General features: G+C 37.1%; 1 protein-coding gene across 5 annotated transcripts in view; it reads left to right on the forward strand.

The window, feature by feature from the left end:
* The window catches only part of trappc9 (trafficking protein particle complex subunit 9), a 299,446-nt gene that overhangs the window by 246,491 nt on the left and 35,210 nt on the right, over positions 1-17,745 (forward strand). Inside the window, exon 23 of one of the 5 annotated variants that reach the window (XM_062979974.1) lies at positions 6,933-6,985. The exons of the other annotated variants lie outside the window; for them this stretch is intronic. Within the exon in view, the coding sequence (XP_062836044.1) occupies positions 6,933-6,970 (38 nt within the window). The 3' untranslated portion in view covers positions 6,971-6,985. Of the gene's footprint in view, positions 1-6,932; positions 6,986-17,745 lie in introns of those variants that run through there. 5 annotated transcript variants of the gene reach the window in all.

Genomic DNA, 17,745 nt, shown 5'->3' on the forward strand with positions numbered 1-17,745 from the left:
GCACCAGCTAGGAGGCTAAAATCCTTGCTCTCAGTCCCCTTTCCTTCGTGGGTGCAGAGACCAGCCTTATAAACTTTATTTTATGGATACCCTCCTCTCCAATCTTCGTTAAAATATTTTTATTTAATGTAATGTAAATAGATAGACGGATGAAAAACTGAAAGACTAATCAAAAGACAGATTTGGAGCAGAGACATAGAATACAATGCCAATAGGAGTATCCCACTAAGAATTTGATAACAAAAAGAAACACCAGGCATAGACAAAAAACTAATCAAAGAAAGAAGACCGTGAAACAGAAAAGATAAACAGAAAGACAGACAGACCTAAACAGAACTACTTTCGACAACAAGAGCAAGATGTCATACAGGCTGAGACGTGAGAAAGAACCTAGAGAAAACAAAGGCCTACAGAAAAGAGCCTCCATATCAGAAGACACACAGTCCAGGGACATGATGGAAACAATTCTGAAAGAAATTCAGAAAATGCAAGATTTGATATGTTTTAATGACTGTTTTAATGCATATGTTTATTTTACTATGTATAATCGTATGGCATTGAATCACTGCCTATATATGTAAACTGTCTTGAGTCTCCTATGGAGTGAGAAAGACGAGGTAAAAATATGGTAAATAAATAAATAAATAAATAAATAAATCTTGGTCTACAATTTTCATCTTTTTACCTAGAGTTTTGTATGTTGAAGGCTCCATTTTGCAGTATTATTTGTCCCCACGTGAAACAGAAGGTGGGAGGAGTCTTGCCACAAATATCCATCCCTGAAATATAGCACATTTCTTGGGATATCCTGTGAGATCTGCATGTCACGCCCCCTGTTCCTCTCAGCAGGAAACCATACCAACATCCAAAAAGTCTCCAGAGAAGGAAGCCAAACAATAAGCCTTGGATACCACCACCACCCCTCTGTTTGCAAGATCGCCTTATTCATTTGCTCCCAACAGTACTAACAGAATTACCGTTGTATCTGTCCTGTTAGCTTAGTCTGTTTTTGCTCAAACAAATAAGGTAAAGCAAATCAGTGGAACAAATTTACCATAATTATAATGGCTGCAATGCACCAGAATATTGACTATGACTTACTTCAATAAAAATATTCCTGGCAGATGACATCTACCACAACAAACCTAATCCTTCGCCAATTTCTTTCTTTAGTTCTGGAATTTGAATTAGTTCATCTCTCTCTCGTTTTTGTTATTTGTCATTTTAATATACTCCTTTACTTGCCAAATGTTGTTGAGAATCAAAATGCAACTTGTTGAAAAAGCATTTCCAACAGTATTGCTGCTCTGTGCCCATGTTAGCTGAAAATAGGTAGCACTGTGCATCTGAATATAAATGTTTTAAAATTACTTTTTACTTCAGTTCAGCTGTCTTAAAATTGTCTCAATTCACAGTGAAAGAAGGAGGCCAAAGGATAGAACAAGACAACTTGTGAATGGTTTTGTGCGTGCTGAGGAAGTCTTAAGTTCTTCACTGTGTCTAGAGGTGAAGAATAGAGAAATCTAATTGGTGTAGCTGTTCTCAACACAAAATGTCAATGCAGTTTAGTGTGCAGGGAATTTAATGTGAAATCTGGAAAAAAGTGGAATAGGAGCTAAATAGAACTCTATGCATGTCCTCCAAAAGTCAAGGTGTCAATATATCACAGAGGTCCAGAAGAGATCCTCACCATCTAGGGGTAGGATTTTACACATATGAGAGCATCAACATATCAGAGTGAATTAACATCATCATAGCGAATTAGAATCATAGAATCATAGAATAGTAGAGTTGGAAGAGGCCTCATGAGCCATCCAGTCAATTTCTTTTCTACACTATCCTAATATTTATGTCCCTTGATTCCCTTACATTGCTTCCATATGGGCTTCCTCCGCATTTGCGTTCCCAGTTCGGCTGTATGGCTGCAGATGAATTTGGAAATATCTACAAATACCCAAATTAGAAACATCTACAAATGTTTGAGGAACTTGACACAAAATGGTGCTGGTCTTAGGCATCAGATATTTGTAAAACACAGGTTCAATGATCATTGCAAAGTGTGTGTGGTACAGTAGACACACATGCAACAGAATATTGCCGGTATATCTCTTCCTTCACCCTCAACTGGCCTCCTAATTTGGCTCTTGTAAAATTTTCCAAAATATGCATGTAGAATAATCGAAGTTCTTGAGACAATTTGGGATTTATCCTTTTTATTTTTGCTGTTGGAGTTCTGCAGCATCATTGTGTCCATTAGAAAGATCATCTTCAAACTGTCCTGCCTTCCTAGAAGCTTATATCTGTTGATCAACCTTATTCATTTTTCATACTGCTTACTGCTTGTGGGAATGTTTAACTCGATGACATTTCGTTTTCCAACAGTTGGCTATAAATCAGAAGCAAGGTAAATCTGTTGCAGTGCTATTTCAACTCATTCATATTTATAAACATGAAAGCAACTAAACTACAAAATCCCACCTACATTTGAGGGCACTTACATCTTTTAAAACATGTTTTTATTATGGTTGATGCAGAGAAGAGTTTTGACAAGCCTAGATATGTTTTCAGTTTTGTTTTGTTTTGCTTTGTGCAAGTGAGCAAAAGGGTGTCCTAATGAAATTGATCGATTAGTTCAGTAATGAGGATCGTTACATAGTTGTAACCCATGTTATATTACATCTGGATACTCTGTAATGCTGTGCACACAACAGTTCACGGAGACAGCTATAACACAAGAAGGCAGTCCTGCTCCTCTTTTTATTTTTCCAGCAGAGCAACTGGTCTTCTCCATTGTGTCTTCTTCAGTGTGGTTCCTCAGAAGGTTCCCTACTGATGCAATCCCTTTGGTTGCACACCTGCCTGATGTGGACCAATTGATAGTAGCCCAGCTTTTGTGCCCTCAGTCTCAGAAAAAATGAAACACAATGTTGAGGCACAGTGGTAGTAGACCATAGCTGGAAACCAGTGACCCAGGCTGAGTCTTGACAGAGGTAGATACCCTGTAGTTCACAGGGCACACAAGTGGAAGGGCATTTCACTTTTTGCAGGATCACTCTTCCTTCTGCTGGCAGATCGCTTGAAGGCCTTGTTTTATAATAAATAATAATAATAAAAATTTATTTATTATACCACCTTATCTCCCAGAAGGGACTCAGGGTGGTTTACAACAAAGATACAGACCTACAATACACAGCAATATAAAAACACATTATTACTCAAAAACAAAATGTACATTAAATTAACAATCAGTAAAATCACAGCAGCTTCCAATTGGGGCCAATAATGTCGTAGGTAACATAGACCATGATCAGGAAAAGATGAGACTGTACAGTATATTTCATGCCAAGTCGGTGGAATAGCCAGAATGGAATTCATTCAAACACCTACTGAAACCACCAGGTTTTGAGCTCCTTACGGACAATATGTAGAGTAGGGGCCAGCCTACTCTCCTTAGGGAGAGCATTCCAGAGCTGGGGAGCCACTATTGAGAAGGCCCGCTCCCTTATCCCCACCAACCTCGCTTGGGATGGTGGTGGGAATGAGAGGAGGGCTTCCCCAGCAGATCTCAAGGACTGCACCGGTTCATAGGGGGAGAGGTGATCACGGAGATAGGCAGGCCCTGAGCCATTTAGGGCTTTATAGGTCAAGACCTGCACCTTGAATTGGGCCTGGAAAGTTATTAGCACCCCTTGTAGGGGTGCTAATGTTCACTAAAAATCTCCTTTGCTTTTTTCGTGTTTGCCCATTATATGTCTAAAAGTTGACAGCATACCAAGCAACTTTCAAGGTATCAGCATGTACATAAGCTCTTAACAGTCTGTTCCATCCTGTCTTGCTTCTTTGCAATTGTAGGATTGTTTTCAGTGGTTTCTCCCCAAATAAGAGCAATGAAATGCATTAAAGGTACTTAGTATTTTACTTCTTGAATGTGCATAAAACCCTCTTATAGTTGCAGTGCCTTTCCGTCTTAAGCTTGTATTGTTCTGTTTTTTTTTTTTTTACTTTGAAAAATGTGCTCTTTTGCTCCAGGAGTAGATCTGGCATCTCTCTCTTTTCCTCTCTCCCTCTTATTTTAAAAAGGCATGAGACTTCATTGTAGGCACTGACCAGAAAATGCCAGGTACTTGTATAGCTGCTGTTCGTTCCACTGGGGTTTTCACAGAAGAACTTCCTGGTAGATTCTATCCCATCTGATTTACTTATGTACTATAGAAGAAGTAACATGCTGTATATTTTGTGTGACCTAACTTTCTCTTCTTAATATCTACTTGGCATGTCAGTAAGTGTTGAATTGAAAAATGACAAATCATTTCAGTTATTTCCAGCGGGGATTTTGTACCTAGCAAAAGTTATATGCTTCATTCTGCATGATTCAGTGCTAAATGTGAAAAGTTCCCTGTCTTAGCCAAAATCAACACAAATAATTGGTTTAGACTTTGCAAAAGAGCTTGTGTTCCTTATGACAGATTGATGAGAAAGAACAAAGAGAATGTCAAAGCCTTGCATTCCAGTAGTGTCACTGACTCATTTGAAGATCTGGGGTGAAGCATTACTTTTTACTGAGCTTTCCTTAGTTTTTTTTAAAAATGACAGAAAAATAGCCCCTTGGGGTGAACAAAAGTATATGTTTTTATAACTCATTGTGGAAGAGCAAAGCCGACTGAAATGCACACTTAACTCTTACGTGGTCCTTGAAAAAGAGCAGTTCTATTTTAGCACCATCAAAGTGTTGTAGATACTCTTTTATTCTATGTATTGTTTCTCAGGTTTATATCTTTGTTCCCAAGGAATTAGAGTTGGTCAGATTTGACAGACACTTTCATTTAGTTTAAAACAATGCCACAGGTTCATAAGTCTCTCATAGAGCTGAGTCCCTATGAGGCAATCCAACTATATGTGCAGGCTCAATTTCGTGAGTAAAAATGGATGAGCTTGGAAGAGGAATGCTATGAATGAATTTGTGCATTCACATAATGTCCAGGATTTAGCAATGCCAGGTCCCTGGTGGACCAAACGTTCCAAAGCCAGAGGAATGGGAAAGGAAGTAATTTCAACGTACTCCAGACCCTGTAGCTCTTATGAAAACAAGAACAATTCTGTATATCCTCATGTATAAATCAGCTGGACCCAACAAGAAACATACCATACGTACTTGTATATAGGTTGACTTCATGTATAAGGCAAGGGCAACTTTGGAATCCAAAATTGTGGATTTGGATATTACCCATGGATAGGTAGAGGATCATTCTGGAGAGAGGGGAAGGCACTTATGCCATTTCAGGTGCCATTTTCCTGGCCAGACATTACCACTTTACTCAAAAAGGAGATGGTTCCTTTTTTAAGATAAACATTAAGGTAGGTATCCTGCTTCTGTGGGAAGGTAACGGCACTCCATGCTGGCCACATGACCTAGAAGATATCCACAGACAATGCTGGCTCTTCGGCATAGAAATGGAGATGAGCACCACCCCCCAGAGTCAGACACAACTACTCTTAATGTCAAGGGAAACCTTTCCCTTACTTAAGTATCAACTCTTATGAAAAAAGAAGCCATCTTCTTCTCTAATAGAGTGGTGAAAGGCAAGAACTTAATTCATTGAGGAGACCCTAAAACAGGCATGGGCAAGCTTCAGCCCTCCAGGTGTTTTGGACTTCAACTCCCACAATTCCTAATAGCTGGTAAACTGACTGAGATTTCTGGGAGCTGAAATCCAAAATATGTGGAGAGCCGAAGTTTTTCCATGCCTACCCTAAAAGAAGCAGGCCTCTACTCTGTCAGTGCTCTTTTGAGGAGAAGCTCCAAAGAGACACCACCACCATTTTCCAGGCATTCAAAAAGGACAGAAGTGGGACCGCAACAGAGAGAATAAAGGGGTTGGTGCATCTTTCAGGTTCTCCTGAAATAGTTTTTGGGTTTTGCCACTCTACTCAGAGAAGGAGATTGTTCTTTTAAAAATAAGGGTTAAGATACAGTACTTACATTGACCAATGGATGAGTTGAACCAGGTTTTTTGCTCAGTTGTTTTTACTAAAATTTCTAGACATATATATGTATATACAGTGAGCTTTGAGTGCAAAATCAATCATACTTTGGATCAACCCACTGAAATGAATCATACCAACTCATGTCTCATTTGTTTTAGTGATTTTACTCTAAACTGGACTGTCGTTGGCACCATCCCTGAATAAATACTTATTCAGACCTTATTGCTCTGTCCACTTGCTCAATTTCCACTATCCTCTTGGCTTTCTGTGACTGTTAGGATGAAACTGAAGTATTGTATTAGTTTTATTGTGAGTTGCTTTGAGTCCCTTTTTTAGAGAGAAAAGATGGATTATTATTATTATTATTATTATTATTATTATTATTATTATTGATATAATAATAATAATTATTATTTATTAAAAATCCAAATAAATGAAAGATAAATAAATAAATCGCGAAAACCATCTATACCCAAGCTAATTGAAGAGGAGTCTAAACTGCCATGGCAGACCTTTGGATTTTTTAAAATTTTGTTTTATTTAGACTGCTCTTTGCCATCACAGAACAATTTTAAAATGTGAAGCAGTTGAATGGGCTAGATCAGTAACTGCTGTTTTTAGGTGAAAAGCTAAGGGTGAAGCTACCCGTTCTATAATAAAATGAAGCAGCTTCTAATAATAATGCTAACACGGTTACATGTAGAACTGTGTAACACATGAATAATGAATTCTCGCCTGCACTTTGGCTTTATCTCTCCAGTGTTGCTGGCTTAATTAACAGAGTCATTTTTGATTGAGGTTTTGTTTTCTAGATGCACCGGGCTATTACCTCCCCATCAGATAATAAAACTCTAGGACTAATAAAAATGATAAGTGGATTGTAATAGACCTCTTACTGATCTGTGCTATACTTTGTAATGTGGAGTTTTCTCCCTCTTTTGTTCTAGCTATCTTGCATAACGTAATGAGCGATCATTTAGATTGAGGTGGGTGAGAAGAGCAGACCTCTTGCAAAGGTACAGACAAATTTACGAGATAATTGACAAAGTGAAAAAAATGAGAGATTTCTGTGTCTGTGCTTTTATTATGCATTTCCCTGGTCTTATGAATGACTTATGCCTATGTGCTGCAACCCTATGGGTTATGCAGTGCTAAATATGACAAATACAGAAATGCATGATTAAATTCATATATACCTCACAACCTCTGAGGATGCCTGCCATAGATGTAGGCGAAACGTCAGGAGAGAATACTTCTGGAACATGGCCATACAGCCTCGAAAACACACAACAACTCCACGAGTAAATAGGAATGTTTTGGTATTGGTATTCATTTTCTTCATGTTATGTATTTTAAAAAACCCAATTCAAAATAAATAATGGTGATAATGTTACATGATTGGGAGAAGTGCATGCTTTGCTTGATCAAGGCTCCTATCTCAATCCACCATCCCTAGTTTAGAAGACCATAAGGCCTCTGTCTGCGCCCTTCAATATGGTGGCCATTGAGAGTACAGAAGATTGAGCTAGATAGAGAACTTGTTTGCATCCTTGTGAGGCTGTTGGAAAAAATCTGTAGAAAAAACTGTTTTGGCAAATTTGGGAGAATTTGACTCAGAAAGAAAGCAAAATCAAGGCTATATTTATACATTCATATTTAGAATATACCACTGTAAATATGAATATGAAGTGGAGCATATATCATTGGGCTGATAATGCTCAGGGTTGTGAATATGGAACAATATGAAAGAGAATTTAATAAAAGACCAAAAATAGTTTGTAATAGCTTGCATTCGTTGCATATATCATACATGTCAGTCTATGATAGATTCTCATTGAAATTGATTGCAGTGACTCACAAATGTGTGATTAGTTATGGTAGTTCTTATCCTTGTTGGTATCTCTTTAATTATGGATGATGGACTTGGAATTGACTGAGATAAATGGGTCTTCTAGCTATGGTTAATAAATATTAAATGTGACACTTCTTGAAATGCTGCTTAGGACACAAAAGAAAAGTTAGAAAACTTGTTAGAACCTTAGAATCTAACATGCTGAGGAAGATTGATTGGAAAATGTTGATTTGATATGCAAGATATATCGCTTGAGAAGTCAGGTTTTCTCAGACAATGCCATAGCATTTGTCTCGATGACCTGAAATCTATCAATAATAATGTTTAGAATTACCAAAATGCAATTTACATAGGATTGGAAGATGTGGTCCCACAATATATAGAATATTATCCAGAAATCAAGGTGAAGAAATCATGAACCTATCATATGTTTAGGTAATCATTTCTCTGGGCCCCTTCTTTCTTTGGTAAAGTCCAACCAACTGCCATAGTAAATACTGATAAACATTTCTACTTTCCAATTTTTGAAATTGGTTCCAAACACTATTTTATATGAATATGAGAGTGGGAATAATTTCCCCAATTGTAGCCCAATAGTGCATGGCAGCTTCCATGTTTCTGGGGTATTGAATCGGCACTGAATCTGCCTGCTTAAAATTCCTTCTTTAAAAACAAAAGTGTTAGAACATCAAAGATTTCAGCAATGGAAAAGAAAACCTTGGTGCATCTATCCTGTAGATTGAATCCACTTTAACTGCCTTGGTTCAATTCTATAGAGTAATGGGAGTTGTAGTTTTACAAGACCTTTTGCCTTCTCTGCCAAAAAATGAGGATGCCTCACCAAACTATAAATCCCAGGATTACATAGCATTGTGCTATAGATTTAGTGCCTGATTATAGTCAGGCACAGGACTAGTCCCTTAGTCCTGTGCCTGACTATACCACTGCTGCCGCTCTTGTGCTACCTCATACTCCCTGAATGCTCCTATCCCTCCCTCCAGATTCTATTCCCTTTTCATTTCATTCTAGTCTTTTTTCTTTCTAAATAGTATTTTGTGTTTTAGCTTTTAATACGCCTCTGTATTCTAGTTTTAACCTACACTCTTTATTATTTTAATGTATAATGCCTTTATGAGACTATTCCTCACTCTCCTTATGCAGGTCTATGACCATAGTAAATATTTGTTTGTTTGTTTTGATGACATCCCTCAAATAAGAGCTCCAGGTGGCTGCTGAAGCAGCTTCCCCTATTGCTTTGGCTCATTACTAAGATTACCATATTTACATGAATCTAATATGCACTGTAATTTTGAGATAGTAATTTAGCCCAAAAAAGGTGAAAAAAGATTTGAGTAAATACAGTATGTAGTTCAAACATATTTTGTTACTAGGCAATTTGAAAATGTATATGGTCTCAAAGATGTATTTACTTTTTTATAGGCAACCAATTTTTTCTTGGTGTCTTGGTTTTTAGGCCTCTACCTGGGGTTATTTGGGGTGCTAATTCAGAAAATTACATTGGATAGACCACGTCAGCTCTAATTTCATAGACATAGTTATCATTATTTATATGGGTAAGCAGATGAATACTGGTATATGGCATATGTTATGTATCTCAAAAACTTCTGATGACCTAAGGTCCAAGTCTGCTGCCCCACATGGAGTGTGCAATCCAAGAGATATAAGATACATAGGCAGCCGAGGAATAGCTAAGGCACAATAAATCAATAAAGATTAAAAAGTATGTGATATGATAGGAGTAATTTAAATTTATATTTTCTGAAAGCAATATAGAGAACTGTAAACCAGAAGAAAATCATTTGGAATAGTCTTACAAAATTTGACGTAGAGGAAATATTGCATTCTCAGTTCAGCTTCCATTCGCTGAAAGCTCTCTAGAGAATGGGTTCTGCCAGTTTTCAAAAGAAGAGGAGAAAAGGGCCCAGCCACACCTTTTTTGGGAGATCCATACCATGGAGAGAAACTATTGAAAAGTGCTGTATGTATTGATGGCTAACCTGACCACTGAAGGAAATGGAACGTGAAAAAGGGCAGACCTAACCATTATCTCTCGGTTGACCTAATGGTGTCTATCCAACACTTCTTGAAATACTGTATGTAAAATTGTGGATCTTCTAGCAAAAAACTGGAAAATGTCTTTATGATTAGCCTCTGTATTGGTGAATCAGAGAGGCCAATTTGAAACTAGGGTTTAGAAAGGGTTTTGATGGTGGGGAACCAGAGATTTTTATTTATTTTAAAATATTTTTATTTACATACATTAACAACATACAGTGTAAACAGAATACAAAATAATGAACATTTTACAAACACTTAATCCCACCACCTAGGCCTGAACAAATATTGTTACCTCTACCATACATTTTTGAATCAACCAATAAACAAATGTCATATCCAAAATTCCTGACCAACAGGATTGTATTGTTTTCCCTTATCACTCTCTAAAATATATATAATGAAAACCGACCAATATGAATCAAATTCTGATCTTTTAATTTCCCCTCAAAACACCCTCATTTCCATTGATAGTTTAAGCCTACATTCCATACCGCCCTATACCATGCTTCCAGCGTGAGATTAGTTACTATCTTCCAATTCCTTGCAATTATGTCTCGCCACACTGACTAAAATAATTACCAGGGGTTTTTTTTCCATTTCTAAGTTCAGCTTTGTGGCATCCATTAGTAATGCTAACCTAGCATCCGAGGCTAGGTTTAATCCTATGATGTTACCTATTTCCTTAAATATATGCTTCCAAAAACACTTCAGCTAGCGGCATTTCCATCATAAATGAAAATATGTCCCTTTGTGCATGCCACATCTCTAGCAGTAGTTACTTTGCTTCTTAGCCATCTTTGGTAATTTAACTGGTGTGGTATACCATCTCCATGTGACTTTATAGAAGTTTTCTTTTAATCTTACTGAGAGATTCTTAACCGCTCTCCTCTTTAGAACCCTTTTCTAGTCAAGATCCGTCAATGGCCCCTAGATCTCCTTCCCATACCCTTCCTAACAACTTCAGCCCTATTTCCTCATCTATTAATCCATTGTATATTTTCCCAATTGGTCCTTTCCCTGATATTTCTTGCTTTTAAACTTACCTAGCCATTCTTCATATTTATTTAACTTTCTACATATGGCATTTTTACCTAACCAATCCTCTTCCCATTTATATAACTGCTGCCTCTCAAACCAATTTAGGACACCTTGTTGCACCTTGTGGGGAACCAGAGATTATGGCCACTTCACTTAACTTGTCTTCCAGGCAAAGTGGCGCAGTAGAGTAGTAGGATGGACACCAACAGAATCCTAGCCCTGTCTTGTTCTGTTACTAGGTGTTCACACTCAAACCATGGCAGTTGTACCACAGGGAGCCTCAATAAGGGGATTAACTGATTTACTTGGTGTTGAGTAGCAGCATTTTTTGATCCAGAATATTTCCATTAGAGAAGCCTAACTTCAGATAATCATCAGGTATCTGAAGTTAGAGGAAAATAGAAAGATAGTTAAATTTGCTAATAGCAACAAATTATTTATTCAAACAAAAGGCAATGATTTGTTCTTATAACAATAAGTGAACTCCTTGAAAGGGAGTTCCACACTGAGTTTAGCACGGGCAACCCGTGCACTGGTTTTGTGAAAGTATGTACTGCCAATAAGAATGTTGAAAATAGTTAACCCTTTAATAAAAGGATTATTATCAATTTTAATGACTTGAGTGCAGGTCAACCAGTGTTTTGAAAAGGAAGTTGCTCTGACAATGACTACAAACACAAAATACTTGCAACCAAACAGGGCATATATTGTACAGTGATACCCAGTATGTTACAGTCAGCCAAATGACTGTTTTGGTGACGTTTTCAAGTCCTGATCTAATGAAAGCCTAGACAAGCTTGAACATCATTAATGTCAAGTGACAAAAATCATAGCTGTGGTTTTGTGTTTATGTGTTGAGGGAGATTTGTTCAAGCAAGAGGAGAAACTGCAGGAAATATGTATGGATCCACAAGACGCATTCTTAATTTGTTAACTGGTAAACTCTTTCTCTCTGTCTCATTATCTTTGTCATCCTTATCCATTCCTTAGGGTGATTTTCTCTTCATAACTCAGCAAGGTTATGCTTTGACTGCTTTTAATTGCATCTGAACACCTTAAAATGAATATTCTTGTGCCTGCCTGTGGCATTTGAAATGCTAATGAACTCCACATCTAGCACAGCACAACCCTGTCATTTAAATTTTCCATCACGCCAAAAGCCCTTTTCAGCATGTGTAACAAATACCACTTGATGGAGAGGAGAGCTTATGGCTGACTGTCTTGTCATATGATGGTCATTAATGAACTGTTTATCTGAATCTCACATTGTTAGATTTAATTTTGTGGATTTAGTCATTCTACATCAAGAAGAAAACTAAGTACACCTTGTCACTTCACTTATTGCTGGGAGAGTCCGATTTTGGACTATATAATTTGATATGAATTTAATAAATAATAATAAAACAGGTGTCAAGGCTTCTGAGTATTTATATGACTATGTACAGTGTAGTGTCTGGATGATTCCAAAGTTGTAAATCAATCTGATTTACTGGAATCACAAAAAGATATGTGTGCAGAGCTAAGAAATACAATTTGTTTTGAGTTTTCTGATCTACAGAAACTATTATTTGACTGTTGTATGTATGCTGAATAGAGAAATTTGCTGGTACTAAAATTGTAGCACAGACCCCAACAAGCATAGATGCAGATATTTTCTAGCTTTCACTAGAGAAATGAAACATTATTGCAGCTGGCAAGATTGCTTATCTCAATGTGTTAAGATAGTTTGTCAAGAAGCCTCCAAGTCCACAAGAAAGCTGGCCTCCATTCTGAGACCAAAGAACAAAGCTGTTTTTAATATTGCTTTTTTCTGCAAATTGCTCAAAATAGCTCTGGATCTTTCCTTTTGTGTAGCATTCCATAACTTAAAAGAAACTTCTGGGAGAATAACGGACTTTGGCACCAAAAATGATAGCTGTATCAGACAAGTATTGCAGGACAATTTAAGGATTCAGTCTACTCATCTGTAACATTATCTTCCTCTTCTCCTAATGTTTTCTACTTTATCGAGTGTTAGAATGTTTTTCAGTGAGATATGGTATCTCACATACTGTCCAAAATATGATAACTTCAACTTAATCGTCTTGGCTTCTAAGCAGAGCTTGGGCTAGATTTATCATGAGACCCATGTATTGTTGTTTTCTTGGTCTGTGATGTATATAAAACTCTCCTTTAGCCCCACATTTCAGATTAATGGATTTTCTTTCTATTAGTCTTCTTCCTTGATCAGCTTTGTTCAGCTACACAAATCAGAAATACTATGGCATGAATAACTTTGACATTGCTATTTAATGATATCTTTTGAAGATCTTTGCCCTTCCAAGTCTTAGTCTTGTCCTGATTTATTTTTTAAAAGCTTTAATGCATTTTTTTTTAAAATTGCATCAAATGAAAATAATATTTTCTGATTTGTTGAATGCATTCTGTATTTTGAGTAAAAATTCAGCCAAAATGTGGACATTTTAAACAATGTTGACATTTTCATCTAAAACTTTAAAAGTTATGTAAATCATCTATGATCATGTTTTACTGTATTCTTAATGTTTAACCTGCCTTTGTATTTTGTTCCTTAAGTTTCATCAGAAGTCATTCTAAGTCTTTGCTGTTTTCTGATGATAATACAATGTCATCTGCTTATATTAAATTATTAATGTTTCTTCCATCAGTTTTACACCTACTTCCCCAGAGTCTTTTATATATTCGGAGACATAAGTTGAAATAAATTTATATGGTCTGCATGTAAATTAAATAGATAGGGTGATGAAATGCATGCTTTTTGGTGCCAATGCTATTCTTTTTCTTCATATTCTGACTTGATAATAGTTAAGATAACAATGTACAGTCGACCTCATCTAGTAATTTCTGGAACTGTTAAGGATGTGGAAAAATTGATTTTTGGATGGTTTTGAATGTTTTGTTTTTCATAGGATGGATCCAAATGGACAGCTCCTAGGGGTACTATCAAAAATATTCTATAGGTATTCTATCTCTTTCTCCTTAAGGGTTTTTTTTTTTAACAGAAAGCAAGTGGAAGAAGCTATGGGAAAACACAAGTCAGTTATGGATCCTTTTAAAATTTAATGAGTGAGTCAGGTCAATTGCATAATAAAATCTCAGTTTGGAGGCATTTTGTAATTTGGCGTATCGGCCCTCTGCAAATGTGTTTTCGTAGAATTCTTATTATTAAAAAGAGAATTTCCTATGAGATTTGTAAACTTAGAGAAGAAAAGTAGCTTGCTCAACCCTAGCCTCTAAAATGATTCATTATTTCTGTAAATATTGAACAGTTTAACTTTGGGAGATTTAGTAATTAATGAACTGAGACACTGAATGAAGGCAATGGGTGAACTTATAGGGAGAGTCGTTTTAGAAAAGGGAAAAACCATCAGATTCTGACTGTTTTATTAAAGTTTTCTTATGTGAATACTCAGTCACATTTACAACTTTCTTTGTTCTGGAAGCTTATGTTCCAAACTATTGTTAAGAATGGGTTTCTGAAGCAATATGCCACAGCAAATACTGACTTCTTTCCCCACAGTGGATGAATCCATAAATTAAGTTTCAATAGGTCAAACTTGGCTGACTCTCCAGGTAATTAACAATTATAGTGGATATTTTTGCTGGATTTTTTTCCAGAAAGACCTGAAGGCCACTGGATTAAGAGATGATGATATTCTTTTAAATCAGTCCTAAGAGATAAGTGTCAGAGGAAATGGACCTTTGCTCTCTCAAAACTGATTTCCGCCAAGCAGCCATGCAGCAGAATTTAAAATTACAATCTTTTTATAAATGAAAATGAGAGAAGGGTTTAAAGAAAGTGCTACAGTTCACCAAGCAGCACCTTGAAGGAAATTTTACGATATATGTCTACACGGTATTTCAGATTTTATTTTGGTAACTGATTTTATTTTGTTAAATCAAGTGCCTACCTATTAGCTATATGAATATATGAGTAAGTGCTCATATTGCCTTTTCCATTAATAAACCTTCATGCATGCACACTCCTCTGCTCGACCACTATTACATGAACTTATTTCAATCTGATTTCAGGTTAAGGTATGGCACTGAAATTGTCTGAGTTGCTCTGACCAACAACCTGGATCCCTCAGTGGTTTTTGATACTATTATTAGGGGCATCTTTTGGACCAGCTCTGTAGGATAGAAGTAAGAGACACTGATCTATAGTGGTTCTGCTTTCACCTGGAGTGACAGTATTGGGGGATTCCTATTCAGCTCCAGATCCATTAAACCAGGGGTCCCCAAACTTTTTAAACGGGGGCAGTTCATGGTCCCTCAGACCATTGGAGGGTCGGACTATAGATTTTAAAAAAAACTATGAACAAATTCTTATACACACTGCACATATATTATTTTGAAGTAAAAAAAAAACAAAACAAAAAGGGAACAAATACAGCCTCAATGTTACTAATCATCATCATCATCATCATCATCATCACCATCATCATAAAAATTATGAAGAGGGTTGGAAGAGACCCCTTGGGCCATCTACTCCAACCCCCTTCTGCTTTTGTGCACCAAAACATAATCAAAGCACCCCTGACAGACAGCCACCCAATAATAATAATAATAACATCAGCAACAACAATAATAATAATACTGTGTTCGGCGTGTGATCCAGTACAACAGCCAGCAGAGTGTATGCTGTGGACTCATCTTTTTGTGTTTCAAATAATAATAATAATAATAATAATAATAATAATAATAATAATAATACAGTAGAGTCTCACTTTTCCAACATTCGCTTATCCAACGTTCTGGATTATCCAATGCATTTTTGTAGTCAATGTTTTCAATATATCGTGATTTTTTGGTGCTAAATTCATAAACACAGTAATTACTACGTAGCATTACTGCATATTGAACTACTTTTTCTGTCAAATTTGTTGTCTAACATGATGTTTTGATGCTTCATTTATAAAATCATAACCTAATTTGATGTTTAATAGGCTTCTCCTTCATCTCTCCTTATTATCCAACATATTCGCTTATCCAATGTTCTGCCGGCCCGTTTATGTTGGATAAGTGAGACTCTACTGTACCGTAATAAACATGGTTGGAAGAGACCCTCTGGGCCATCTAGTCCAACCAGAGCAGGCCCTAGGTATTTTTCAAGCGTAGGCGAACAGAATTTTGGCGCCCCCCCCCCAAACCAATCACTGAAAAATAAAAGCGTTGGATAAGCGAAAATGTTTGATAATAAGGAGGGATTAAGGAAAAGCCTATTAAACATCAAATTACATTAAGATTTTTACAAATTAAGCACGGGTCCCCCTGGGGGAGAAGAGCGGTATATAAATTAAATAAATAAATAAATAATAAATAAATAAAACATCATGTTTTACAACAAATCAGCAGAAAAAGCAGTTCAGTACCTTGCGGAGGCAGGCCACAGGAGACAGGAGCTGCCTCGATGGCGCCCCCAACAAGATGGTGCCACAGGCAAATGCCTAGTTGGCCTGGTGGTTGAACCGCCTCTGAGTCCAACCCCCTTCTGCCTTTGTACACCAAAACATAATCAATAACAACATGACCACCACCAACAACAACAACAATACTGTAATAATCAGGGTTGGAAGAGACCACTAGCCTTCAAGAAAAATGAATCCACAACAGGGCTGCAGAGTTTTATTTCAGTCTTGTGAGTGCCTTTCCCTGCTCCCTCGCCCCGTGCGTGCCTTCTTCGGGGGAGGAGGAGGGAGCTACCGCCGTGGAGGCTGGATAAATGGCTCTGATGGGCCACATGTGGCCCACGGGCCATAGTTTGGGAACCCCTGCATTAAACCATGGGGTGCCAGAGTGTTCCATCTTACCCTTCATGCTGTTCGATATCTACATGAAGCCACTGGGAATATCACAAGGATGTTTGGAATGGGGTGCCCTCAGTGTGCAGATGATACTTTCTCTATTTTTCCTTGTCATCTGAATCAGTTGAGTCTGTGCAGTTGCCTGCATGTTGTAATGGGTTGGGCGAGGGTCAATAAACTGAACCTGAATCCTAATAAGAGGAGGCTCTGTGGATTGCCAGCTCTCAGGTCTGCAAACAGCCTGTTCTGAGTGGGGTTGCACTTCTGCTGAAGGAACACGTAGGTAACTAGCTTGCAAGCACTCTTAGATCCATCCCTGTCACTGGAAGCCCAAGTGGTTTTTGTGGCTTGAAGTGCTTGGCACCCGCTTCAACTAATATGCCAGCTCTGGCAATTCTTAAAGACCCGACTGGTACCAACACTCATGTCAAATTAAAATTTGACTGTTCATCAGTATTTGGGTTTTGTTAATTTAATCAAAGGACAATTAAATATAGCCCTTAAAACCTTTAATTGTAATTGTTTTACTTCATTATATTTTTAAATAAGTTTTTATATAATATAAATTCTCTTAAAAGTTTTTCAATTTAACCTGTTCTAACACAATTTTTAACACCCCCCCCCCCAAGATTTTGATTTCAGGTGATATATAAATATGTTAATGAAATGATAATAAATGAACAAATAGACACCCCTTTCACAGTATTGGACTAATAATGAGAAAAGAAGCATTGGGCTAAGTCTGTCTTATGCTTTTGCACCTGATCTATGAGTTGCCCAAAGTTGTTTCTTATTCATAAATGGTTATGTTCTTGCTGATGACTTGAAATTGTTTTGAATCAGTTTAAAGACCTTTTTTTTTATAAATGCCACACAGATAACATTGGTTCTGCTGAGTCAAAACACATCTGTTGTATGGTGAAGTTGGCAGTGCTTTTAGCAACATTTCTTATGCTATGATCTAAT

This window comes from Anolis carolinensis, chromosome 4 (assembly GCF_035594765.1).
Source record: "Anolis carolinensis isolate JA03-04 chromosome 4, rAnoCar3.1.pri, whole genome shotgun sequence".
In the NCBI taxonomy this organism is placed as follows: Eukaryota; Metazoa; Chordata; class Lepidosauria; order Squamata; family Dactyloidae; genus Anolis; species Anolis carolinensis.